The sequence below is a fragment of the Protomyctophum parallelum genome, assembly GCF_964188405.1.
Source record: "Protomyctophum parallelum genome assembly, chromosome: 1".
NCBI classification, from domain to species: Eukaryota; Metazoa; Chordata; class Actinopteri; order Myctophiformes; family Myctophidae; genus Protomyctophum; species Protomyctophum parallelum.
Window position 1 is genome coordinate 94,071,857 of NC_139697.1, and position 26,719 is coordinate 94,098,575.

Sequence of the window (26,719 nt, forward strand, 5' to 3'; positions counted from 1 at the left end):
CTTAACTTTTTAATTTATTTTTGAGGCTGCGCTAGTCCTTCCTATATACAGCTTTTGTCCCCACACGTCTCAAGATTTCCCTTTGACAATGAAAGGACAAATTAGATCAAATGTCAAATCACATAAATTCAGTTGTTCATGAGATGATGTATGATGATGGTGTGATTTTTGTAATAGTTCAAATAGCCGATCTACATGCTCACAAGGTGCCAATGTAGATCGGCTATTTGAAGTATTTTAAAATGTTTTTCAAAAGTTAAAAAAGGCAAATAAGTTTAGGGATATAAGGGGTAAGGCACATTCGAAAATAGGGCTCCACAATAATGTTGAGTTCTCAGGGTTGCTTTCAATGCTTTGTGACAATTGTTTGCATTACGTACTATGACTTTTTAATTTTACGACATTGTACATCATTTGTTTTCATAATATAATACCGTTATGAGGCTTCCATATACATCAAGTCTGTGTACTTGAATTTTAATCAATCAATGTATTACTTTATTTGTTTAAATAATTATTGAAAGGGATCCCTTGCAAGGGTTAAGGGCCTCAGACGCAGCTCAAGTTGGAGGGTGACTTCTTTCGGGATGTTTTTGTCTGAAATGGTGCGGCCATCTTCCAGTTGTTTACCAGCATGAATGAGCCTCTGCTCGTCAGGGGGAATGCCTTGCTTGTCCTGGACCTTGGCCTTCTCTGTGGTGTCACTCTGCTCAACCTCTAGATGCATGGTCTTCCCGTTCGAGATCCACACGGATGCCCGGCCTGAGCCGTTTTGTGCCAGGGCAAGACTGGCAGCTCTTCAGCCGCAGCACAAGATGGAGGGTGGCCTCTTTCTGGATGTTTTGCTCATAGAGGGTGCGACCGTCCATCAACTGTTTACCGCCATATATCAACCGCTGTCTGTCGGGGGGAATGCCTTGCCTGTCCCGGATCTTGGCCTTGACCTTCTCAGTGTTGTCCCTCGGCTCGACTGTGAGACATATGGTCTTACCATCGAGGGTCTTGACAAAGATGCACATGCTTGTGCGATTTGAGCCGTTACTGTGGAGGGATACGCCAGGCCTGAATGGCGTTGTGCCAGGGCAAGACTGACAGCTCCGCAGACGCAGCATAAGCTCGAGGGTGGATTCCTTCTGGATGTTGTAGTCAGAGAGGGTGCAGCCATCTTGCAATTGTTTCCCAGCATAAATCAGCCTCTGCTCTCCAGGGGGAATACCTTGCTTGTCCTTGATCTTGGCCTTGACATTCTCAGTGGTGTCACTCGGTTCAACCTCCAGAAGTATGGTCTTGCCTTCGAGATCTCTGACAAAGATCTGCATTTTGGTGCAATTTTGCACAGTTCTGCAACTGTGGATAGGGATCCCAGATCTGAACTGTGCCCTGTCATAGCAGGATCGGCAGCTCAACAGACGCAGCGAAAGGTAGAGGGTGGATGCCTTCTGGATGTTGTAGTCAGAGAGGTTGCGACCGTCTTCCAATTGTCTCCCAGCATAGACCAGCTTCTGCATGTCAGGTGGAATGCCTTGCATGTCGTGGACCTTGGCCTTGACATGCTCAGTGGTGTCACTTGGCTCAACTCTCAAGGTGACTGTCTTGCCGCTGAGGGTCTTGACGAAGATCTCCATGTTTTTGAGTAGCTACCGTAGATGCTACAGGTACAATTCTATCTAAATCGTCTTCCCGAGAGATGATCTCTATTTGGATATTTCTTAGAAGTCTTTGACGGAAGTCTGATCGGGAACATTTCACTGCAATGCATGAAGACTCTCCCTCTCTCACTCTTTTATGTTGGCTGTGACGTCACCGTTAGTCTTTTCGGATCCTGCAATATTTACCATACCTGTATCGTAGCGATGAGCCCCGTCAAATCTTGTCTTTCACAGAAAGAGCAAGCTCAAATCCATCACAAGATCAAAGTCTCAAAAGACGGGTGACACGGATTACATTCTATTCTGTCTTTCAACGGGGCCAATTCATCATATATACACTTGTCCAGCTGGGGATCTAAGTGACTTTGAACGTAGCATGGTTGGTGATGCCAAATGGGCTGGTCTGAGCATTTCAGAAACTGCTGATATGGAATTTTCAAGCATCTCTAATGTTTAAAGAGACTAGTCAGAAAGAGAGAAAATATATTGATGCCAGAGGTCATATAGGATGATGGCCAGGTAGCATAAAGGCAACAGTAACCAAATGTATAAACAAAATCACCCTTGTGTGAAGTGAGGGGCACTAAATGTATTTATATTGGCCACATGACGTTTACGATGTAATTTAGTGCAGTGGTTCCCAAAGTGGGGTCCAGGGACCCCCAGGGGTCCTTGAGGGAGTTCCAGGGGGTCCCCAGCTAAATGATAGTTTGGAACCAAATGGATCCTTATGGGTCTGTAACTCTGAAAGTGTACAAATGGAACCAAATGGACCCGTTGTCCAGACCATTTGTGAAGAAATACACTCCTCTATGTCAAATTGTTTCTTTAATGACAAAGATGAAGAAGCACTGCAGTACAAACAATAATAGAAAAGCATTAACTAAAATAAGTAGGCTAATTCTGACATGAAAATGCATAAAAGCAATCAAGTATTCACATAAGAGTGTATAGAAAATAAAGTAACAAAAACTATACCAGAGTTCCATAGATAAACATAACATAAATAAACTTACAGTTATTAAGTGAGGAACTTCCAAACAACACAACATGAATCTCTGAATGTCAACATGAAACTGATAGCAAACAAAATGGCTCCCTTCTTCACTCTACAGAACAGGTAAGCTAAAGAGATACTGCCCCTAGTGGATGGCAGAGAACCCTTCAATTTGGTTCCATTTGTACACTCAGATCTCTCTCTCTCTCTCTCTCTCTCTCTCTCTCTCTCAATGAGTGTGCGTGCGTGCGTGGGTGCGTGCGTGCGAGATAGACCTGCAAACCTGCACGTATTTTGCGTAGAAACCACGCACAACGAAAACTATGCAATTTACGCAGATCTAGAGTGACTGCCGCGGTATTTATCCCACCGCAGTTCCAGGAATGCACCGGTTATTTTGGATCCCACCAATCAGCATTGATGTTGTTCGGCACCCCACTTGTGCTGAAACATATAACAAGTTAACAACCGTCTGGTAAAAATGTAACTTTTCTACAACAAACAAATAGCTGATCTACAAGCTCAAAATGCGTCTGGCCAACACTCAACTAGTGCTGCTGCAGCATCTGTTGCGAGGGAATTGGGTGAGTTGTCTTTCTCTGCACCCTATGTGTTTTTATAATGTGATCCTAGTTTACTGAGCCACTACATTAAATTATAATGTAAATGTACTATGACGGTATGCATTTACAGTAAATGACAGTATGACAGTAAATGCAGTATGCATTTACTATGAAAGTAAATGCAGGCTAAAACTATTATGTGCTTGGATCTCAATGCCTAAATGGATGTAGGCCTACATTTCAGACATGCTGATGCTGAATGCTGCTGAATGGCCCACAACCAGTGATTCTGCAGTATCTGTTGCCAGTGAAACAGGTGCGATTTGTTTTCTGCACATAACACTTCAGAATCTTGTGCATGGCAACTATGCACAAAAAAAACGGCGGTGACCACAAGCCACCTGCACCCGCACCTAGCGCACCGAGGTCACCGTACCATGACCCTGAGAGCAGACTGCACATCAGGCTTGAAGGCCACGAGCTGATTCCCATTCCCCCCTGTGTGTAAACACATGCACATATACAAGGTTAGTATATATCATCCCCACAATGACATGACAGTTGGTCAACTAGGGATATCCCTACGGACCGGGGGAGATATTAGACCTTTTAGGTTTAGGCCATAAAGGCTCTGAGCCACTCTGCTTGCTTCAATATGCTTCAATCACAATCGACAAATCAGCTTAACAGATTAGTCAAGGTTTGCGTGACATTCGTGCCGCTGAACAGTATAAGTAAATACAGTATAAGTATTTTTACACACAACAGAACCGCAATCTTGTAATCTGTAGGACACCGTGTTGAAGAGGTGACCACCATACCTGCTTGTAATAACAGAACAAGATTATCTCATACTCGAGCATATTCTACTGATTAACAGAACTCCATTCTTTTTGTGGTCAGAGAGTACAGACATATCCAATTCCATCCAAGGTGGTGCATGCGTGTGAGATGATTCATGTCTAATGCAGCAGGAAACAGTACTGGACTTGTGGCAGGCCAGAGTTCAGGGACCAGCGATGGGGTCCTTATGGTTGGCCCGAACTTCCGCGTTTTGAAAAAGATCGGCAGTGGCAATTTTGGGGAGCTGCGGCTGGGTAAGAACCTCAGGAACAATGAATATGTGGCGGTCAAATTGGAACCCATAAAGTCCCGAGCGCCACAGCTCTCGCTGGAGCATAGATACTACAAAAAGTTGGGGAAATCGAAAGGAATCCCTCAGATGTACTACTTTGGCAGCTGTGGAAAATACAATGCATTGGTGCTGGAGCTTCTGGGACCCAGTCTAGAGGACCTGTTTGACCTCTGCAAAGGCACCTTCTCCCTCAAGACCATCCTCATGATAGCCATACAGCTGATAACACGGATGGAATATGTCCACACCAAGAACCTGACATTCAGAGACGTTAAGCCAGAGAACTTCTTGGTCGGACGACCGGGAAGCAAGCATCAGCACACGGTTCACATCATTGACTTTGGTCTGTCCAAGGAGTACGTCGACCCCGAAACCAAAAAGCACATCCCCTACCGTGAGCGCAAGAGCTTCACCGGCACGGCACGCTACGCAAGCATCAACACACACCTGGGCAAAGAGCAAAGCAGAAGGGATGACATGGAAGCACTAGGTCACATGTTCATGTACTTCCTGCGTGGGAGACTCCCCTGGCAGGGCCTGAAGGCAGACACCACGAAGGAGAGGTATCAGAAGATCGGGGACACCAAACGAAACACGCCGATTGAAGTGCTTTGCGAAAGCTTCCCTGAAGAGATGGCCACCTACCTGCGTTACGTCCGGAGGCTGGACTTCTTCGAGAAGCCCAATTACAACTACCTGAGGAAGCTCTTCACCGATCTGTTTCACCGGAAGGGCTATGTCTTTGACTATGAATACGACTGGGTCAGCAAGCCAATCCCCACACCAGTAGGTCATGTACCCGGCACCACATGCCTGCAAGTCAGCAGAGATAAAGCGCAACAGCGGACCAAGAAACAGTTGCCCGAGCCCAAAGGCAACAAGTCTCAGCCCAAAATATTAAAAACTGTTGATCCCACCGTTAGACGAATTATCACCGCTTTTTAAGTTTTCATGTATTTATCATTAATTCCCCCTAAAGGTCCCTACAAACTTGTTTTTTCTTTGTTTTGTTTTGTTTCCATGTGATTTATTACTAAAATCGATTTTCCTCATTGTTTGCCATGAGCATATGGGATAAAACTATGTTTTTTTTGTTGTTTCTCGTAACGGCTTCTATCTTTCTCTAGAAAAAAAGGCATCAACCTTTATGATGATGTATTCAATTAACACTGGGATTGTACAGTGTAGATTGGGGTCCCACAGATAATAAGTGGACTAATACATATCAAACTGTTCCTTGAAAGGAAAATGTTCATAATCCCAGACTTATTCGCCACCCCTCACTGTGTGTGAAGAAATACATGAAGGGTCCAATGAAGGACACCAGAGAGCGCCAGAGGGTCCAACTGGAAAGGAGAGGAAAATTAAATTAATTTAAAAAGAATAAAAATAATGTTGGCGATAAAAATATTTAGAGATATATATATATATATATATATATATATATATATATATATATAAATACAGTACTGGTGCAAACCAAGTTATCCAATAAATACATTAGATAAAAATAATAAAGCCAAATATAATCTTGAATAAATTTTGATTGCACAGTAGGCCTACTCTCCATTTGTTTTTGAGGGGCGCCAGGCCCTCCTATGCCCAGCTTTGTCTCTCTCCCATAGTGATGATTTGATTGGCTTAGGGCTTAAAAAGTGAAGATAATAAGTGAGGACGTCAAAAGTGATTGGTCGGAATGTGATGTGTGATGATAAGAGCACCCGCTTTTGTTGTCTGTGTAAACACAAACATTCATTGAGGCCAAAAGTGAGGACAGCAAAGTGAAGACGCAAATTGTGATTGGCTGGCATGACATTTGTGATGATTTGATTCGCTGAGCACGGAATGTGGTGTATGATCATAAGAGCGCCACTCACTTCACACAAGTGTGTGTTACTGTTTTTTTTAAGGCACTACTCCAACCACAGCAAATTCATTGACAGTTCCCTGTCAACTATAATAACTTAGATAAAAACTAAATCACGCAGCTCAGATTCTACATCTTAGATGAGGTATTGCCAACAATGCCATCCTACTGCAGCCGACAGGAACATCGGTGTCATTCACCACTATGGCAATAGGTGGCACTGTAAGGAGTCGTGTACATAAAAATCACACCCGTGTGAAGTGAGGGGTGCTGTTATCGTTATACATCATCATACATCATCTCATGAACAACTGAATTCATGTGATTGATAGCAGATTTGCTCGTCTACGTTAATGTTTGTGTTGCCACAGATGTGCGTCATATTTGAGGCACATACTGTATAACCTCATTTCTCCTTTCATTGGCAAATATGAGACGTGTGCATGGGGACTCATGCTGTATATAGGAGGGGCTAGCGCCCCTGTAAACCTGTATATAGGAGGGGCTAGCGCCCCTGTAAACCTGTATATAGGAGGGGCTAGCGCCCCTGTAAACCTGTATCGCACTGTAAGGCGGAAATCAACGCGGAAGGGCCACTCAAGTGACTAATGGCCAATCACTGTGTGTCTTTCACGGGACTTATCTATTCAATCCAAAGGAGCTTTAATATTGGCATGATCGAGCAAAGAAACGTTTCCATTGCCTCTGATTGGCCTACTGCGCGTCACAGAGCCTGCCTTAGCTCGAGATAAAGATACCCCAGAGCCGAAGGAGGCGTCTGCTAGACTCTGCCGTCTACCTTTCTATGTCGATGCATTGCACACACACACACACACACAAACTTTGAAGATGGAGGGGGCCACTTTATTTCAACACTCACTCCAGAGGGCCACGTTGCATATTACTGCGACGCGTTTTGAGCTTGTAGATGGGCTATTTTTTGCTATAGTATTTTAATTGAAATTATGATTTTTTTTTTTGCTTTTTGTTTAACCCATTTTGACCTGAGATCAGATTCTAAAAATGTCTTCTACATCCCGAAAAAGCTATGTTTCTATGTCAGTCGTTCTTCGATTTTCTTCGATTTTTTTCAAAGATAGCAGACCTACAAGGTCGTAGCGTTCCACTCGGTGGCGCGCTATGAGCTTGCAGATCTGCTATTTTTCAATAGCTAAAGCATAACATAGTGCTAACACCAAAAGGGGTTCCTTCCCAAAATGGGTTGGAATCCTGAAAAGTTACTTTTTTTTAAATATATATATATATATATATATATATTATTTTTTTTATCCCACGATTTTGTAACCCATTCTTCACCCCTGTGTCAATCATCTAATGTGATCCTGGGCTCTACACACCCTCCGCCAACCTAGGGAGAGCAACGGACTTGAACTCATGCTTCCTTCATGCCTGAGTGTCCAAGTTGCTCCTTTGCACCTGACAGGGGGAGTTTCCCTGGTTGGACGTAGCGCGTGGAAGGAACACGTTATTCCAACCAGTTCCTTTCCCCTCCATCAGGCGCGTGAGGGTACCTTTTTTATGCATTTAGTTATAGTTATGTTAACTTTATGAACTAAATACAAATACATTGGACATAAAAATGACAACAATAATTTAATACTAGTAATTAGCTGACATCAATAATATATCAGTATTCTGATATTAACCTGAAGCCCATGCACATTGAGTGAAGGCGGGGGCTGCATGCGGCCCCCACCATGCGGCCGCCAGCTGCCCATGTATGGACAAAAGCATACAGGCAGCGCAAATAGCATCGCATCCATAGCCCATTACGACCTGACGCCCATTCTACCAAATGCCCTCAAAATCTGTCGCTTTTAAGCTTGTTCGAGCAAAGCCAGGACCCCCAACATGATATGTTTCGGACCCCCACATCTCAAAAACCACGCTAACATAGATGCTGGCGTCCCACTTGACCTTTGGCACAATGGCCAAAAGGTTAGGGTAGACTATATTTGATGGGCGGCAGCCCTTCTCATGTCCAGCTTTGAGGGTTTGTGTGAACACAAACATTGAATTGTCATTTGAGTGTTTGAAGACGAAAGTGAGGACGCAAATTGTCATTGCCCAGAATGAGATGATGTGCGATGATAAGAGCACCCCTCACTTCACACAGTTGTGATTATTTTTAACAGTGAAATCAGTGAAATAAATTAATTTGAATGGAGGGTCATGGAAGGTTTATGAATTCAGAATCTCAACAAAAGACACTGATGTCTAAAGACATTGACAGGAAAGAGGCAGAGCAGAACCTCACAGAATAATTATGTCAATAAACTAACTTTGGCCGCTTGTATTCGCAACCTTATTCTTTCGGTCATGACCCTGTCACGGTAGCAGAAAGTTGAACCCAAATGCAGAGCCAAACGCAGGAGCAAAATTCAGATATTTATTCACAATATGGTGAATTGCAGATTGTGGAGGGTTGCATGGCAAACAAACATGGAGGATGAGGAAAGCAGTCCAGGCAGGCACCAGGCAGACGAGCAGGCAGTAGAATAGGTGAGCTGGGTTCTGGAGGAGAGGAGAAGAGCTTGAGTTTGCAGGAAACACGGGAGCAAATACTAGGAAATATAACTAGACTATAACTTCACTAGAACATAAACACTGGCTAGAGTCAAGCTATAGTACTACCATGAAAGGTTGAACAATGATCTGACGATGAGTGGAGTGAAGACCAGGGTATAAATACTGTCAGGGCTGAGGAGTTGATGGCCGGCAGGTGTGTCAATTGAGTGCGATGAGGTGACCACAGACAGGTGTGCCAAGGCTGGAAGCTGGGAGGAAAGCCGACACCCACACACAGCCACAGTATGGCAACACAGAGCCACATACTGTGACAGACCCACACTTCATCTCACCATAGGTATAATTAATATTGCTCGGTAGACATGTCTTCCTGTGTATTTCAAATGAAAAATGTAACATTTTGCGCAAGAACAACAACTAGAAAGATGCAATCATGGAGAATTGTTGAGTGTGGTTGCCTAGAGCCAAATTTGATCACTCGCCCACTCATTTCTCGCCATTTAATCTTCTCTGCCTACGTGCTCATTCCTGACTTCTTTCCTGCTGTGCGGACGCCTCACTTGCTGCTAACCTGCTGCTCATGAAGGTTTTGCAAATCCCACCGCCTCCCCAGCATCCACCTGTAGGCTCTGTTTCTAGATCCCCCTGTATGGGGGTCTTATTCATTCCCTGTAATTATATTTGGCTTATAACTTAACTAAAATGTTTATGTTACAGGGAGTGAATAGGTACTGAGCCCTGACGCCAATCTATGCTTCATATATCTATGCTCAATATATTCTAAATTCATTCTAAGAGTTGTCTGACTGAAATGGCCTAAATACTGCTAGGTTATACTCTGCTAATAAACAAACAGCAATGATTTACATGCGGACACTGACGTTATGTGATTGTCTACATGATTGTCACATATTTCAGCAGGTCACCAATTTCACCGTAACACCACCATGCTTGAGTGACCGAGTGCGTGTTAGCGAGTGGCCGAGATGTGGGGTAGTGGAATTTGGCTTATGTCTATGCCTAGGCATATTGTCCAATGAGAAGAGGGCAGGACATAATTCACATATTGTGATATCACCATATATTGTCCATCATCATCATTAACCTGACTCCGCCAGATGGACAGCATTGAGTCCATCTGGCCTCGGTCCCAGGCTTACTTATCTTCGAAAGGAAAAGCCTGGACAGAACGTAAGGCAGAGAAGCTATCGGCGGACGTATCCTCCGGAACATCCATCAGCTGTATTTCCCCCGGATACGATATTTTCCCAACCAATCACAACACTTGTTTCATTCGCGGAGAATGTAAACATATTTGTAAAGCATCAACGTCATGTCCTTGGGCAATACTTCCGCTGAAATCCCGCAACTTCCGAAGATAGTCTAGTCGAACAAGCGGATTTCGGACCGATCAGCGGCAGCTAGAGGCGGGATCAAGTCGCGACTGACGACGCATTGAAGCTGCACCATAGCACACATGTAAACACAACCTAACAGGACTACAACTCCATATTATTATGGAGGTAGCAGCTGATTTTCACCACTGGTTCGGGTTCATCATCTCTGCCCGAGAGAGACCAGACTGAGTCATCATACTATGAACCACAAAGTCCCTGTCCGCAAGAAAAGTGTCTGTCTGCGAGGAAGGTGTCAAACGGCAAAAAAAAGGCATCCGTTCTACAGGGTTTTCTGGTAGGTCTGTCAGAGTCCTTGAGTGTTAGGCAGGGCTTCGTGAGGCGTTCATGCCAGGCTATGCGTGTTGAATGCAGGGTTTATTGTTGGCTAAGCTTGCCGTTACCTATCGACAGTTTCCTATCAGTAACGCTCTTTTGTAGAACTACATAATACACTTGTTCGTGACATGACATTCAAAACAAGGTTTGTACAGCATAGTATAGTATATACTGATGGGAACGCTATCCTGATGACACAGTGTTGCTGTGGGCCTGGGCTCATGCGATGCAGAGAAGGCATACCTGGAGGTGATGCCAGATCAGTGACAGATCTGCCGCTGTGGTGCCAGGACAACAGACTCTGAACATCCGAGAAACCAAAGAGAATGGTCTTACCAGGGGGGCAAGGACTTTTCTGTCCACCACGGGATACTAGTGTAGGGGATTGTATACCCTCCCTATACAATAAAGTACAATATTTCAGAAATGTGGCCTACTGGCAGCATGCACGGGAAATCTGATTCTGATCACTTTGACTGACACACGCGCGCACGCCTCCTACGAAGAATATAATAAAATGCAGCTTTTATAGATTATGCTTCATGTGTCTCGCAGTGACGGCACATATAATTTAGTTCAACCATGCCTCTTTGCCTGGATCGCATAAATAAAGAATGATTCTCTAATAAAAAAAGAGCAGATTGCTTTCCCTCAGACCAATGGCAGAACTAAACATGGATTCTAGAAATGCAACCATTTCAAACATTATAGTTATTCGTTTTCTCATATATTCAAGAGTGTGTTGCAAAGTACTTAATAGAATATAATGTACCTTTGATTGTCAGCAGGGAAGCAGACTGTACTCAATATGGACTCTGGCTTTGTAACAATCAAATTGTATTTGAATCAGGAAATGAAATGGACATAAATGCCCCCAGAGTAGATGGCCAAGGTTTGCTTCAGATGGACATCAATAGGACGTGAGATCGAGCCAAGATCCCATGGCAAAGAATGGTAGAGGCTGTGCTGGTGGAGATGGCCTATAATGTGGTTCTGGCTGCTAAATATCGTGATAGGTGGAGAAACAATGCTGTATGGCCCACGGGTGGAAGTGCATAAGTTAGGTTGGCAGGGGAGCACTGAGAAAGAGGAGAGGCAAGGGTAGGGATAGACGGGGAGAATGTGAGAGGGATATTCCGATACATGGAATTGGGGAGGAAATGGCATTTGGAGAGCTAGAGATTGGTGACCTTGTGTAGTTGCTTCCATTTAATCACATAAACCCTAAATACCTTACCCCCCCACACCAAATAGCTTAGGCAAAAAAACGTCATCGTCATCATGTTTCGGCTATTTACAACCTCAGGACAACTTCCACTTCTTCTTTGTCCTCTTGAAGAGACCACAGCAGTATGTGGCATCTTCGACCTCAATGGGTGTGTTGATAACTATTTTGGGCTTAGCAGGCAACTGTTTCCTGGTCGACTGGTGTGCTTTAACTTTGCTGTTGGGTTGCAGGCGCGTGTAACTCGGGTTAGGACCTATTGCTGTTGAGACTAACTTGTCGTCCCAGTCATATTTATAGTCAAATACATAGCCCTTCCTGTGAAACAGATCGGTGAAGAGTTTCCTCAAGTAGTCGTAATCAGGCTTTTCAAAGAAGTCCAGCTTCCTGACGTAACGCATGTAGGTGGCCATCTCTTCGGGATAGCTGTCACAAAGCACTTCAATTGGTGTGTTTCGTTTGGCCTCCCCAATCTTCTGATACCTCTCCTTCGAAGTGTCAGCCTTCAGACCCTGCCAGGGGAGTCTCCCTCGCAGGAAGTACACGAACATGTGACCCAGTGATTCCATGTCATCCCTTCTGCTTTGCTCTCTACCAAAGTGTGTGTTGATGCTCACGTAGCGTGCTGTGCCAGTGAAGCTCTTTTTCTCACTGTAGGGGATGTGTTTTTTGGTCTCTGGGTTGAAGTACTCTTTGGACAGACCAAAGTCTGTGATGTGAATGGCATGTGGGTGCCTGCTTCCCAATCGTCCCACCAAAAAGTTCTCTGGCTTAATGTCTCTGTGTGTCAAGTTCTTGCTGTGCACATATTCCAGTCGCGTTATCAGCTGTATGGTTATCATGAGGAAAGTCTTGAGGGAGAAGGTGCCTTTGCAGAGGTTAAACAGCTCATCTAGACTGGGCCCAAGCAGCTCCAGCACCAATGCATTGTATTTTCCACAGGTGCCAAAGTAGTAGACCTGAGCAATTCCCTCTGAATTTCCTAATTTCTTGTAGTATTTATACTCCAACGGGAGCTGTGGCAATTTGGTCTTCATGGCTTCCATTTTGACCGCCACATAGTCATTGGTCTTGATGTTCTTTCCCAGCCACACCTCTCCAAAATTACCAACACCAATCTTTCTCATAACAGAGAAGTTTCGGCCAACCATAACAACCTCATTGTTGGTCACTGAACTGCGGCCCACACGTCCAGTAACCGTACCTGCTGCATTAGACATTAAACATGTCACATACCCAAAACACCCTTGATGAAATTGGAGTTGTATGGACTTGCTCCACACGGTTGGGTGTGCTGCCACTATATTGGTAGAGCGGCACACACGTCACGCCAAGCTTAGCCAACCTGCAAAGCGGATGTGTTGGGTTTCCCATTAATCAGTCAACGTGTTGATCTCTCTGATGATGAGGCAAGTTGATCGCCATACTAAGCCCAGTCCAGGCAGGCTTTAAAAATATAATTGTCTGAGTGCTGCATGACCAGCGAAGTAGCCTAATAGTATTCTATTGTGCTCTTCTGACGGGATCGAGAGCGACTTAGGCAAATTCGTTATTTGTGTTGTACCCTTTCAAAAATCTCTTAAAAATACGATTTTTAAGTTTTTTAACATGCATTAGGCAAATATTTCCATAGATATATATAAATATGTATATATTATTTTATTTTATTTTTATGAAGCAGAGGCCATACCTCAGTCTTAACCGGCCATGTAGACCGCAAACCCTAACCAGTCTTAACCGGCCATGTACGGTGGGATCCTATCCGATTCTTCCTCGATCTCAAAATGACATCCATGGGTACCTATGGGTATCTATGTTAGACACACCCACAGACACACCCCCAGATTCTCAGCCACACCCACAGGTTTATTGTGGAGTGTGGAGTAGCTATTCAACCACCAGGTGGCGTCGGCCCATGATGAGCAGAGCTATTAAGTCTTAATAGCTTCTAGCAATATGCAGTGGTGGAAAAAGTATCACATCTTGTACTGTATCTGCAATATTGAAATACATTGAAATACATACTGTTACAAGTAACATTTATTTGAGTAAGCGGTTAGGGTCCATTTGGTTCCATTCCTACACTCTAAAGTTAAATTATTATTGATGTTACAATATAAATATTGGGGGTCCCAGAGATATAAATGCCATTAAATGGGGGTCCATACTCCATAGACTAATGCATGTCAAACTGGGGGTCCTTGAAATTGAGAGGACCCCCTGTTCTGTGGACCCCCTGTTCTGTGGACCCCCTGTTCTGTGGACCCCCTGTTCTGAGAGGACCCCCTGTTCTGTGGACCCCCTGTTCTGAGAGGACCCCCTGTTCTGTGGACCCCCTGTTTTGAGAGGACCCCCTGTTCTGAGGACCCCCAAAGTAATCATATTTGAACTGGGGATCCCCCACCCAGACAAGCAACAGAATGGTTCCACAGATAAATATTGTGAAAATAGCCAATCTACAAGCTCGTTGTGAACTTGTAGATCGGCTATTTTCACCAGTTTGACCAGTTTTTATAGCATGGTTTGCTGATTACTTTTGATGCAGTAATGGTATTTTTTCTTTTAGAGCCTTTGAGGCATTATAAAAGTCTTAAAAGTCCTTAAATTGTCACTTCACTGTCATCTGGGGTCCCACAGGTTGAGCTTCAAGTGTCTCTTTAGACATGCTAATAAGCTGGTCAGGCTACTACTTGGCCTCAACCCCCGAATCCAACTAACACCTCCACACTTTGAAAGGCTGGAAGGGCTTAGAGAGTTGCAGAACCACGTTACAAAATGCCATGCAGGTCGCATATGACCACACGTGTGTTGCCTGGCATGTACAGTATGATAAAGTGAGGGCACAAATCACTGAAGGGCTGAGCCATGCAGATCAAATTGCACTAACTAGTATTCACACTTTCGCTCTTATAGTCTTACCTGTTCAAACAATGTGAACATTCTACAAAGTAGAAGAATTTGTAACAGCCAAAAAACGTAATTGTTTGGTTGAACTTTGTATTTACTATTTGTCTCTTTTTTTTCTTTTACTTACTTAGAGCTTAACAAGAATGTTACAAGTCATCTCATCTTAAAGAAACATTTAAAAAATGTTAGGGCATAAAACCCAAAGTTGTTAAACCTTTTATTATTCTCATTTTGATTTGTTATTTATAGAAAATAAAAGTGACTTATTGGGAAACAAGTGTTTTTCTTTACAAACCAAGATATTGGCCTAAATTATAATTATATAGCCCTCAATGCTGAAAAAGGAGGTTTTAAAAAAATAGATTGATAGTAAGGGCAGGCAGACGCCTGCCTGCCAAATTACAATATTTACCTCTGAGATGTGGAGTAGAAGTAAAAGTATTGGAAATCAATCGGTAATACTTTAGGCTCTTTGGATGCAAGGAATATAGAGTATTTTAATTCGTATTTAATGATGTTAAATACAAATTTAATTTAATACTTGCCAGGGAACTTCAGTTTACTGGCAAGACAGTTCATATTACCCCACCCCCCACGCCGCATTCAACACCTTTAGCTGTGTCCCAAACAATGGTGCCAGGGTGCCAACTGTGCTCTCCTCGCAAGACTGTGTTCACTGAGTCTATATTGAGTTAAAGTTTTCCTTAGTTTTGGGTCAGTTACTGTGCTCAAGTATTCTACTAATGTGTATTCCCTGTTTAGAGCTAAATAGCATTCCATTTTGCTCTGGTTTTGAGTAGATCTGTTCCAGTGTGTGAGATAGCTTTCTTTTTGTTTTCTTATGATTTGGTGTAGCAAATTCAGATTTAAGCTCAGTCTTTGAACAATCTGTTCTGAGGACCCCAAATGCCAAATGCCATCTGAATTAGTTAAAAGCAGGCTCTGTACCCAAACATGCCTGTATTTAGCATGTCCTGGTTTGTGCTGATAAAAAATGCTAGTCTGTTGCAATCTTTTAGTAGTATTTGACTCTCTCTCCCCAGTGTCTAGCCAAACAGGTTATGTTAATTGTATACAGTAGTCAGCCTACAGAGAGAGAGAGAGAGAGAGTGTGTGTGTGTGTGGGGGGGGGGGGGTTCCACCCTCAGTATATTCCTCTGCTTAACCCCAAAGCCGTTTTCCAAATGAATGTCATTGAACAATAATCAAACAAGACAAAACAAAACAAAGGAATGTGTCCATTATGTCACTTCAATGTTGTCTTCTTCTTAAAATAATGACCTCAGGATACATCACTGAGGATACGTCCCAGGTGCATCCATGCAATGTTTTTTTAATTATGCCTAAGTGATTTTTTTAGGGTTTTCAGGAAGAAAAAAAAACTGATAGGCCTATTTTTTTAAATAGGATTAAACCTTAGACTTGTTTTATTACTCTTAAACAGATATAGGCTTTGAGAAAGCATATTCAAAGAGCCTAGTGACAGTCAGGGGTAAATATAAACTGTTACTGACTTACTCCTGATGACATCACAAAACCATTGAAAAAATCCTATTTTGGCATGCATGGTAAACCTATTAATTTAAGTTTTTATATTTAAATGATATTAAGAAAGTCACTCACCATTCCACAGTGGTGGAAAGTAAGTGCATTTACTTAAGTACTGTACAATTTTGAGGCATTTGTACTTTACTTTAGTATTCATGAATTCCAATACTTTTACTTCTACTCCACTACATCTCAGAGGCAAATATTGTATTTGTACGCCAAAAAAATGCATTAACCACTTCCTCAGTATAGTAAGTCGACTATTTGAAAATAGCAGATCTACAAGCTCACAATATGTCGTAAAGCTCCTTTGAATTTAATTTAATTTAGATTTTATGTCTCATTTCAAGTTTTCAAATATATAAAAATATTTTGAAAATAGCAGATCAACAAGCTCACACTACATCGCACTCTATTTTAAAATGGCCAAATTGTGTATAGTTGTTAATGTGTATTTTATTTACTTCTACTCCACTACATCTCAGAGGCAAATATTGTATTTGTACGCCACTACATTTATTTGCAAACTTTAGTTAATGTACAGTTAATGTACAGTTAACCCCCAGTCCACAGAACAGGGGGTCCTCAGAACAGGGGTTATGATGTAACTAAATACATAATTATATAAAAAAGTGGGCAGAAGCGTGTTTACCAAAAGTACAAAAAGGGTTTAATTGCAAACATTTCATCAATAATCATCAAGACAATATTCAGATTAAAGAGATATGCCAGGGACCCCCATTTGAAGAGATATGCCAGGGACCCCCCCCCCCCCCCCCCCCCCCCTCCATACTCCATAGACTAATGCATGTCAAACTGGGGGTCCTTGAAATTAAACGGGTTGAGAGTCACTGCTATAGCTGTAAAAACCTTCTCTTATGGGGGTCCCTGGCATATCTTTTCAAATGGGGGTCCCTGGCATATCTTTTCAAATGGGGGGTCCCTGGCATATCTCTTTAAATGGGGGTCCCTGGCATATCTTTTCAAATGGGGGGTCCCTGGCATATCTTTTCACATTTTTATTACTTGGTTAATTTGCAAGCTGTATAGTTGCTCTGGCCTCTGTCCTACTGTCCTACTGCCACCTACTGTCCGTTTATTATATTACACAGTGGGTGAAAAAAACACACCCCTTAAGACTAAACCACACCCATCAGAGGTGTGGCTTCCAGAGGTACCCAGGTTCTTTTAAAAACCTATAGGTACCTCTAGGTACTGGCCTGGTACAGACGAAGGGGACAGTACTGTAGACCGCAAACCCTAACCAGTCTTAACCGGCCATGTAGACCGCAAACCCTAACCAGTCTTAACCGGCCATATAGATCGCAAACCCTAACCACAGTCTTAACCGGCCACACCTCAGTCTTAACCCGCCATGTAGACCGCAAACCCTAACCAGTCTTAACCGGCCATATAGATCGCAAACCCTAACCACAGTCTTAACCGGTCACACCTCAGTCTTAACCGGCCATGTAGATCGCTAACCCCAGTCTTAACCGGCCATGTAGATAGCTAACCCTAACCAGTCTTAACCGGCCACGTATATCGCTGACCCTAACCACAGTCTTAACCGGCCACGTAGATCTCCAACCCTAACCAGTCTTAACCGGCCACGTAGATCGCTGACCCTAACCACAGTCTTAACCGGCCACGTAGATCTCCAACCCTAACCAGTCTTAACCGCCCATGTAGATCGCTAACCCTAACCACAGTCTTAACCGGCCACACCTCAGTCTTCTGGCCATGTAGATCACTAACCCTAACCAGCCACACCTCAATCTTAACCGGCCATTGTAATGGGAAATTTAGAATGCCGCATAGAACAATTATACATACTGTACACATGATTAGGGTGCTTCTCATCCTTCCTGGCCAGTCTATTTTCACCATTGCTCATTCTGACTGAACGGCAGCTGTCAATCTAACAGCTGAGTCTCCATGCTTACTACACCACTGTTGCAAACATGTATTTGTGTAACTATCCCATTTAGAATAGAAACAAGTCTAGCACCTAATAGGTGCTAGTAGGTGCCACCTATGCCTTCCTCTCTCAACCTACAACCAAGAAAGGACATGTTGAATGACCACCTGTTGTCTATTTTATTGTTGTAAATGTGGATCTGCTGGGGGATAAAGGGAATGATTTCATTGATGCTAGGGAGAGGACTGGAACGCAGTAATGCTACCACTTTGCTTGGGGGGGCGACTGTGGCTCAAGAGGTCGAGCAGGTCGTCCAATGATCCATGGGTCGGCGGTTCGAATCCCGGCTCCTCCTGTCTACATGTCGAAGTGTCCTTGGGCAAGACACTGAACCCCAAATTGCTCCCGATGTGCTGGTTGGTACCTTGCATGGCTTCCGCCGCAATCGGTGTATGAATGTGTGTGTGAATGGGTGAATGTAATGCACAATCTATGTAAAGCGCTTTGGATAAAGGCGCTATATAAATGCACCATTTACCATTTTGCTGTACTGACTGAGAACTCTGAATAAATATGACGATGCCTGAATCTTGAGCCAGAGTCCTGTTTCTGATGCTTTTCTTCTGCTTGTCAATATTGAGTCCCATAACTGCCACTACACCATGTAGATCGTTAACCCTAAGCACAGTTTTAACTGGCCAATAATATGTCAGACTTATGGGCAGACCCCATGCAAACTTGCAATTTACAATTTACAATTTAGGCATTTAGCAGACGCTCTTAATCCAGAGCGACTTACATTTAAGCAAGAACAAAAGCATGGGAATACATCACATAAAAGCATTTATCATGAAACATGCGTAAGCTAAGAAGGTAACAGTGGAATATCTATATGATGAAACTATACATACACTATATACATAATAAACTATACATATTCACTACTATGCTATACATATGTACTATGGCGTGCTATGACTATATACAATACAATTATAGTGCTGTCTACATAACATGCTATAAGTCTGTGTCAAATGCTATCTAAGCCAACAGAAATGCTATCTAAGGGGTTAGGGTAAGTGCTATGGGCCATGATGGAGTCTGAAAAGGTGGGTTTTCAGGCTACGGCGGAAGATTGGGAGTGATGCTGCAGTTCTGACTGCAATGGGAAGTGCATTCCACAGTTTTGGAGCCAGAAGGGAGAAGAGTTTGGGACGTGTGGAGCGTTGTCCCGGCGTTTTTAGTGAGGGTACTTCCAGTTTCCCTGCGTTGGCTGATCTGAGTGCGCGGGAGGGTTTGTAGGGTTCAATCATACTTGTAAGATATGGGGGAGCCATACCTTTGGTTGCTTTGAATGCCAGCATCAGAGTTTTGTATTCTGTGCGGGCAGCGACCGGGAGCCAGTGGAGGGAGCGGAGCAGGGGGGAGACATGTGAGAATTTTGGCTGGTTGAAGACCAAGCGAGCTGCTGCATTTTGGATCAGCTGGAGAGGCTTAAGTGCACATGCTGGTAGGCCAGTAAGGAGGGAGTTACAATAGTCGAGTTTTGACAAGACTGTTGTCTGGATTAGGAGCTGGGCTGATTCCTGGGTGAGGAACGGTCTAATTCGTCGTATGTTATAGAGTGTGAACCTACATGATCGAGTGACAGCTGTGATGTGAGCTTTGAACGAGAGCTGACTGTCCAGGACAACACCAAGATTCCTGGCTGTTGGGACAGACGTTACCAGGGCGTTGTCTACGGAAATAGTTAGCTCCCGCATAGGGCAGGACTTAGCTGGGAAGAAGAGAAGCTCAGTCTTGTCTGGGTTCAGCTTGAGGTGGTTGGAGGACATCCACTGTGAGATGTCAGCCAGGCATGCAGTGATGCGCTCTTCCACCTGAGTGGCAGAGGGGGGGAAGGATAGGAACAGTTGTGTGTCATCGGCGTAGCAGTGATAGGATATATTGTGAGCAGAGATGATAGTGCCAAGGGATTTAGTGTGAGAAAAGGAGGGGACCAAGTACAGATCCCTGTGGGACCCCAGTTTGGAGGGTTCGGGGGGATGATAACAGACCTTTCCAGGAAACCTGGTAGGTCCGATCGGTGAGGTAGGAGGAGAACCACTTTAGTGCCGTTCCACCGATGCCTAGCTCCGCTAGGGTGTCTAGGAGCAGCTGGTGGTTCACTGTGTCAAATGCTGCTGATAGGTCTAGGAGAATCAGTACTGCAGAGTGGGAAGCAGCTTGGGCAGCATGTAGTGCTTCTGTGACTGCCAGCAGGGCAGTTTCTGTGGAGTGGGCCTTCTTGAATCCGGACTGGTTGGGATCCAGCAGGTTGTTCTGTGAGAGATGGAGAGAGAGCTGGTTGGAGACGACACGTTCAATGGTTTTAGAAAAAGTGCCCTTCTGGGCACAGGTCTCCACCAGGATTTCTTCCTCAGCCTAGTGGGGATATGCGTGCACAGTTTCATCGCAATCGGACGCTGCGTTGAGGAGTTGTGGCGATTTGTACAAAGCGGGCTACTCCTGAAAACTGTAGGAGCCAATCGTGGCCAATCAGGATGGAATATGAGAAATCAAACAAACCTGTGTTGATCACATGACTATGGAGATCATGTGTACCGATTTGCGTGAAATTTGGATAAAATCTGAAGGAGTAATAATAGAAAATGTGTTTTACATATGTGGGCCTCCTGGTGGCGCTATAAAGAGCAGATGTGAAAAATTCCAGACAAAGGTTTTTCCTTGGCCTCTAGGGAGTTGGCATACAAAGTGATCCACAGATTCGTGCAGTTAGAGGTAAAAACACTTTTCGGCCAGTTATAGCGCCACCTTGAGGCTGAGTTGAAATTGTTCATGTGGCATTTCGTCCTCGGCCTAGTGGGAATGTGCGTGCACAATTTCAAGGAAATCACGCGATGTGTTCATGATTTGCAGCATTTTGTTTGAAACTGAGCACTCCTGTGAACTTTGGAAGCCAATCTTAACCAATCAGGATGGAGTCTGAAAAATCTGAAAGACCGGTTTCGTTGAATGGCTGTAGAGAGACTGTGTACCAATTTGCGTGATGTTTGGACAAAATCTGTAGGTGTACTGTGCAAAAAGTTGTTTTGCACAAAGCGGCCTCCTGGTGGCGCTATAACAGGCCGTTCTGGAAAGTTTGGGGCAGAGGTTCATCGTTGGCATCCAGGGAGTGTGTGTGCAAAATTTGGCATCGACCGGGTTAACGGTGGCCGAGATTAGCTGCTAACGGACGGACACACACACACACACACACACACGGACGGACGGACGGACGGAGTGCAAAACATACTCTCCCCACATGCCTTCGGCCTGGTGGAGACAATGAAAGGAGTGATACCGGTCTGTAGTTCTTGACATCTGAGGGGTCAAGGGTTGGTTTTTTGAGGAGTGGTGTTACTCTGGCTGACTTGAGGGCAGATGGGACGCAGCCTGAGGTTACTGAGGTGTTGATGATGGAGGTGATGAAGGGGAGCAGATCAGGTGCGATGGTCTGGAAGATTGGAGACGGGACAGGGTCAAGAGGACAAGTGGTAGGTCTAGAGAATGTTACTAGTTGTAGAACCTCGTCTGGGGAAATAGGAGAGAAGGAGGACATGCATGGTATGTTGGGGTTGGTGTTGGTTGAGTCAGATGCCACTTTATGTGGGAGGGGAGGAAAGGAGCTGCTGATATCATCAACCTTCTTCTCGAAGTAGTTGACAAAAACATCAGCAGTGAGGGATGAAGGTTGAGTGGGGGGAGGGGGTTTAAGGATGGAGGTGAAAGTGGAGAAGAGCTTCCTTGGGTTAGAAGTACAGGATTGGATTTTGGTGTGGTAGAAAGAGGTTTTAGCAGTGGTTAGTGAGTGGGCAAAGGCAGAGAGGAGTGAGTGAAAGTGTGAAAGGTCATCTGGTAGCTTCGACTTGTGCCACTTTCTTTCGGCTGCCCTTAGAGGTGTTCGTTCAGATCTGAGAGTTTCAGATAGCCAGGGAGCCGGTGGACATGAGCGAGCTGGCCTGGATGAGAGCGGGCAGTGTTGGTCGAATGCAGATGAGATAGAGGAGAGGAAGGATGAGGTTGCAGTGTCAGGTGAGAGGAATGACTCCAGGGAGGGTAGAGAGGAGAGAATAGAGGATGAGAGGGAGGAGGGGTTTAGGGATTTGAGATTGCAGTTATTGTGACAGTCAGGACTCCCACAAGGCATCAAGCAGTAACTGGTAGCAATGACGAAATCATGAGAAAAATGTAACAGTCCACAAAAAAATGGAAAATGGCAGACTTCCTGCTTAGATATGACCTAATCTAAGCAGGAAGTGACACCAAGAGGATTGTTGTATGGGCATTACTCATGTGTGTACTCATATTGGTACATCTAGGTGAAACCATAATGTTGATCTTCACCACAGTCAAGTTACAAAGTACAGTAGAGGCAAAACATGAATGTGTGACACTTCCCCACCCTCATGTGGGTTTACCCCCCCAGAAAAACTAAAACGTATTCAGGGTCCCTAGGCTGCCATTGACACCCTAGCGACACACACTATACTCAGTTACCATAATTGTATGAAGTCCTCCCTGTAATCTTTCACTTTATCTATTAGTGTCAACGGTCTTTCTTTGTCCTCTTGAAGAAACCACACCATCCTGTGATGGGAGCACTGATGAATCGTCCAGTGGTGTGTAATGCTTTTGCCCGAGACGTACTTATTTTGGGCTCAGCAGGAAATAGTTTTTAGATCCACTGTTGCGCTTTAAATATGCAGCTGTGTTACAGGCGTGTGTAACTTGGGTTAGGACCTATTTTTGTGGGAACTAACTTGTCGTCCCAGTCATATTAATATAGTCAAAGACATAGCCCTTCCTATAAAACAGATCGGTGAAGAGTTTCCTCAAGTAGTCGTAATCAGGCCTTTCAAAAAAGTCCAGCTTCCTGACGTAACACATATAGGTGACCATCTCTTTGGGGAAGCTGTCACATAGCACTTCAATCGGTGTGTTTCGTTTGGCGTCCCCAATCTTCTGATACCTCTCCTTCGTAGTGTCAGCCTTCAGACCCTGCCAGGGGAGTCTCCCTCGCAGGAAGTACATGAGCATGTGACCCAGTGATTCCATGTCATCCCTTCTGCTTTGCTCTCTACCCAAGTGTGTGTTGATGCTTAATGGATTAATGTTTCTGTGTGTCAAGCTCTTGCTGTGCACATATTCCATCCGCGTTATCAGCTGTATAGCTATCATGAGGAATGTCTTGAGGGAGAAGGTGCCTTTGCAGAGGTTAAACAGCTCCTCTAGATTGGGGAGCAGCTCCATCACCAATGCATTGTGTTTCCCACAGGGGCCAGAGTAGTAAACCTGAACAATTCCCTCTGCATTCCCCAACCGTTTGTAGTATTCAAACTCCAAAGGGAGCTGTGGCACTATGGTCTTCATGTCTTCCATTTTGACAGCCACATATTTGTTGGTCTTGACGTTCTTTCCCAGCCACACCTCTCCGAAATTACCAACACCAATCTTCCTCATAACAGAGACGTTTGGGCCAACCATAACAGGACCATTATTGGTCCCTGAACTGCGGCCGTAGCGTCCAGTACCTTTAACCCCCGCATTAGACATTAAGCATCTTACACAACTAGAGCACCTTCAAATCTTAATATAGTTGAGTGAACTGTCTCCTAACTGTTGTGTGTACCACTTTATTGGTATAGTGACACAAACATCAGGCCAAGCTTGGCCAACCTGCAACCTACTATTATATTACTGCTGATCATACAGCACTCAGACCATAATTGTGGTGCGTTGTTCTCTTCTCTTCTGACGGGATCGAGAGGGACTTGTTTGTACTTTGGAGTGTATAGGTTCATTAGAAACCTTTTCATTGCTATTAAACGATTTGATTGTTACAAAGCAGATGCCATATTGTTGCATTTCCTAGAAGTCCTAGAGGATACGAAAGGCCGGACTCCTACATGGCACCAAAAGCAAGAGAAAAAGCTAACAGACCACAAAAAAGGGAAATGGCCGACTTCCTGTTGGCTTTAGGATATGACACCAAGATTGTTTTTGTAAATATGGACTGTGTACTGAAATTGGTACATCAAGGCAAAACCACAATGTCAGCAGACAAACATGGATGTTTGACGCTTCCCCACCCCCACATGATTTTGGGGTACATGCTTTAGCTCCGACATACCATTGGTCCGAACGACAACCTACCTCAAACCCTAACCTAACCATAACTGCAAGCACGGAGCAGCGCGTCCCTCACCAACCTTAACGCATCCCTCACCAACCTTAACGCACCCCTCATCAACTTTAATCCGGTCGTTTTAACGCATGCCTCACCAACCTTAACGCATCCCTCACCAACCTTAATGCGGTCTGACCAAAGGTATGTCGAACCAGTCTGCCCCCTGTGACTTTGTTTAGTTTAGTTTTTATTACAAAAAAAACCACATTTACTCCCTGTGGGGCGACTCACAAATTCTCGTGCCAGTTGACATGCGCTCCCCCGCCCACACGCCTCCCAGTTCTCGACAGGTTGACAGCGCAAGCTGCGAGCGGAGAGAGAAGAAAATGAATGCATGACAGGCAACGCTGAAGCAGCACAACAAGCGCCAAATAATAGAGATATAGGTCCAGTGCTGGTTGATGTGTTTGTAAAGCGTTATACTATTAGTATTTATTAGAGCGCCGAAGTCCTGGCGTCACTCACTCATCCCCTGGTTCACAGAAGTTTCTCTATGGAGAATAACATCGGGTCATCTTAAATCGTCTCATGAGATCTGTGGTCCAAAAATAAACAAACTGTCTCGGTGATATAGTTGGGGAGGTGTTTTCATATTTGATACAGTCTGTCGGCAACTGCACACGAGAATTTGTGAGTCAACCCTGTGGGGCCTATTCACAAACTAAGGACGCCAAGGTGGTTAGACCAGAATTGTATCAAGTCCTTCCTATAATATTTTACTTCTTCTATTTGTGTCTCTGGACTCTCTTCTTTGTCCTCTTAAAGAAACAACAGCAACATGCAGTGTCTTCGACCTCAGTGGGATCGGTGATGACTTGTCCAGCGGTGAGATCGACCGTGTTTAGTGTTTTGGGCTGGGGCTCAGCAGGCACCTGTTTTCTGTTCAACTGTTGTGATTGAACTCTGACGTTGTGTTGCAGGCTTGTGTGATTGGGACTAGGACCTATTGGTGTGGGGATTGTCTTGCTGACCCAGTCGTATTCAAAGTCAAAGACATAGCGATTCTTGTGAAAGAGATCGATGAAGAGTTTCCTCAAGTAGTCGTAATCAGGCTTTTCAAAGAAGTCCAGCTTCCTGACGTAACGCATGTAGGTGGCCATCTCTTTGGGGAGCTTCTCACAAAGCATTTCAATTGGTGTGTTTTGTTTGGTATCCCCAATCTTCTGATACCTCTCCTTCGCTGTGTCTGCCTTCATGCCCTGCCAGGGGAGTCTTCCTCGTAGGAAGTACATGAGCATGTGACCCACCGATTCCATGTCATCCCTTCTGCTTTGCTCTCTACCCAGGTGTGTGTTGATGCTCACGTAGCGTGCTGTGCCAGTGAAGCTCTTTTTCTCGCTGTAGGGGATGTGTTTTTTGGTTTCTGAGTTAATGTACTCTTGGGCCAGACCAAAGTCAATGATGTGAATGTACTTATGCTTGCTTCCGTTGCCATGCTTTCGTCCCACCAGAAAGTTCTCTGGCTTAATGTCTCTGTGTGTCAAGTTCTTGCTGTGCACATATTCCAGTCGCGTTATCAGCTGTATGGTTATCATGAGGAAGGTCTTGAGGGAGAAGGTGCATTTGCAGAGGTTAAACAGCTCCTCTAGACTGGGCCCAAGCAGCTCCATCACCAATGCATTGTGTTTCCCACATGGGCCAAAGTAGTACGCCTGAGGAATTCCCTCCGAATATCCCAACCTTTTGTAGTGTTTATACTCCAAAGGGAGCTGTGGCCCTTTGATCTTCATTGCTTCCAATTTGACGGCCACATATTCGTTGGTCTTCATGTTCCTTCCCTGCCACACTTCTCCAAAATTACCAGCACCAATCTTTCTCACGAGACAGAAGTTTGGGCCAACCATAAGAGGCCCATTATTGGTCCCTGAACTGCGGCCCACATGTCCAGTAGTTCTGCCCGCTGCATTAGACATTAAGCATTACTCAGGCCTGGACCACACTGGTTCAAAGCGGAGTTGTGCTCGACAGTCGTGCGTGTGCAACCATGCACTATATTGGCACGGTGGCACAAATGACACTTCAAGCTTGGCCAATTTGCAAAGCCGATCGTTTGGGTTGGCCAATCAGTCAACTTGTCTACTATTACTGGTTAACAACATGTATACTAACACTATGATGGAAAAATATCTGTAAGTATTGTGATATATCGGGATATTTTGTATATGTAATTGAGGCCCTGGAGAGTGGTCAAAACAGACAGATAGTGTTCCACAACAGATGCCTCAGGCGAATATGCCATCTCTTTTTCTTTCTTTTTTTGTCTTTCACCTTTCTTTTTATTGATAGAGGGGTAGATGAAAGTAGGCCGACAGGAAATGGGGAGAGAGAGATGGGGGGGTGACACGCAGTAAAGGCTGTCGGGATCGGGAGTCGAACCCGCGGCACACTGCCAGAC

The 26,719-nt window shown here is 44.4% G+C and overlaps 4 protein-coding genes and 1 pseudogene across 5 annotated transcripts; 1 reads left to right on the plus strand and 4 right to left on the minus strand.

Moving 5' to 3' along the window:
- Positions 1-710: 710 nt before the first annotated feature.
- LOC310855569 (polyubiquitin-B-like) lies at positions 711-1,625 on the minus strand (the record flags this gene model as incomplete). The annotated part of the gene is made up of 1 exon (XM_083760622.1): positions 711-1,625. One exon carries the CDS (start codon positions 1,623-1,625, stop codon positions 711-713), a length of 915 nt encoding a protein of 304 aa, XP_083616748.1.
- Positions 1,626-4,167: 2,542 nt separating this feature from the next.
- On the plus strand, positions 4,168-5,289 carry LOC310855577 (casein kinase I-like; the record flags this gene model as incomplete). The annotated part of the gene is made up of 1 exon (XM_083760638.1): positions 4,168-5,289. One exon carries the CDS (start codon positions 4,168-4,170, stop codon positions 5,287-5,289), a length of 1,122 nt encoding a protein of 373 aa, XP_083616764.1.
- Positions 5,290-11,796: 6,507 nt separating this feature from the next.
- Positions 11,797-12,939, minus strand: LOC310855581 (casein kinase I-like; the record flags this gene model as incomplete). Its single annotated transcript, XM_083760647.1, has 1 exon — positions 11,797-12,939. One exon carries the CDS (start codon positions 12,937-12,939, stop codon positions 11,797-11,799), a length of 1,143 nt encoding a protein of 380 aa, XP_083616773.1.
- Positions 12,940-22,848: 9,909 nt separating this feature from the next.
- LOC310855590 (casein kinase I-like) lies at positions 22,849-23,585 on the minus strand (annotated as a pseudogene). The gene has a single exon. The product of its transcript is annotated as a casein kinase I-like (transcript).
- A 1,464-nt stretch (positions 23,586-25,049) lies between these two features.
- LOC310860191 (casein kinase I-like) lies at positions 25,050-26,237 on the minus strand (the record flags this gene model as incomplete). The annotated part of the gene is made up of 1 exon (XM_083766990.1): positions 25,050-26,237. The coding sequence occupies one exon, from the start codon at positions 26,235-26,237 to the stop codon at positions 25,050-25,052; it is 1,188 nt and encodes a 395-aa protein (XP_083623116.1).
- Between the last annotated feature and the right edge of the window lie 482 nt (positions 26,238-26,719).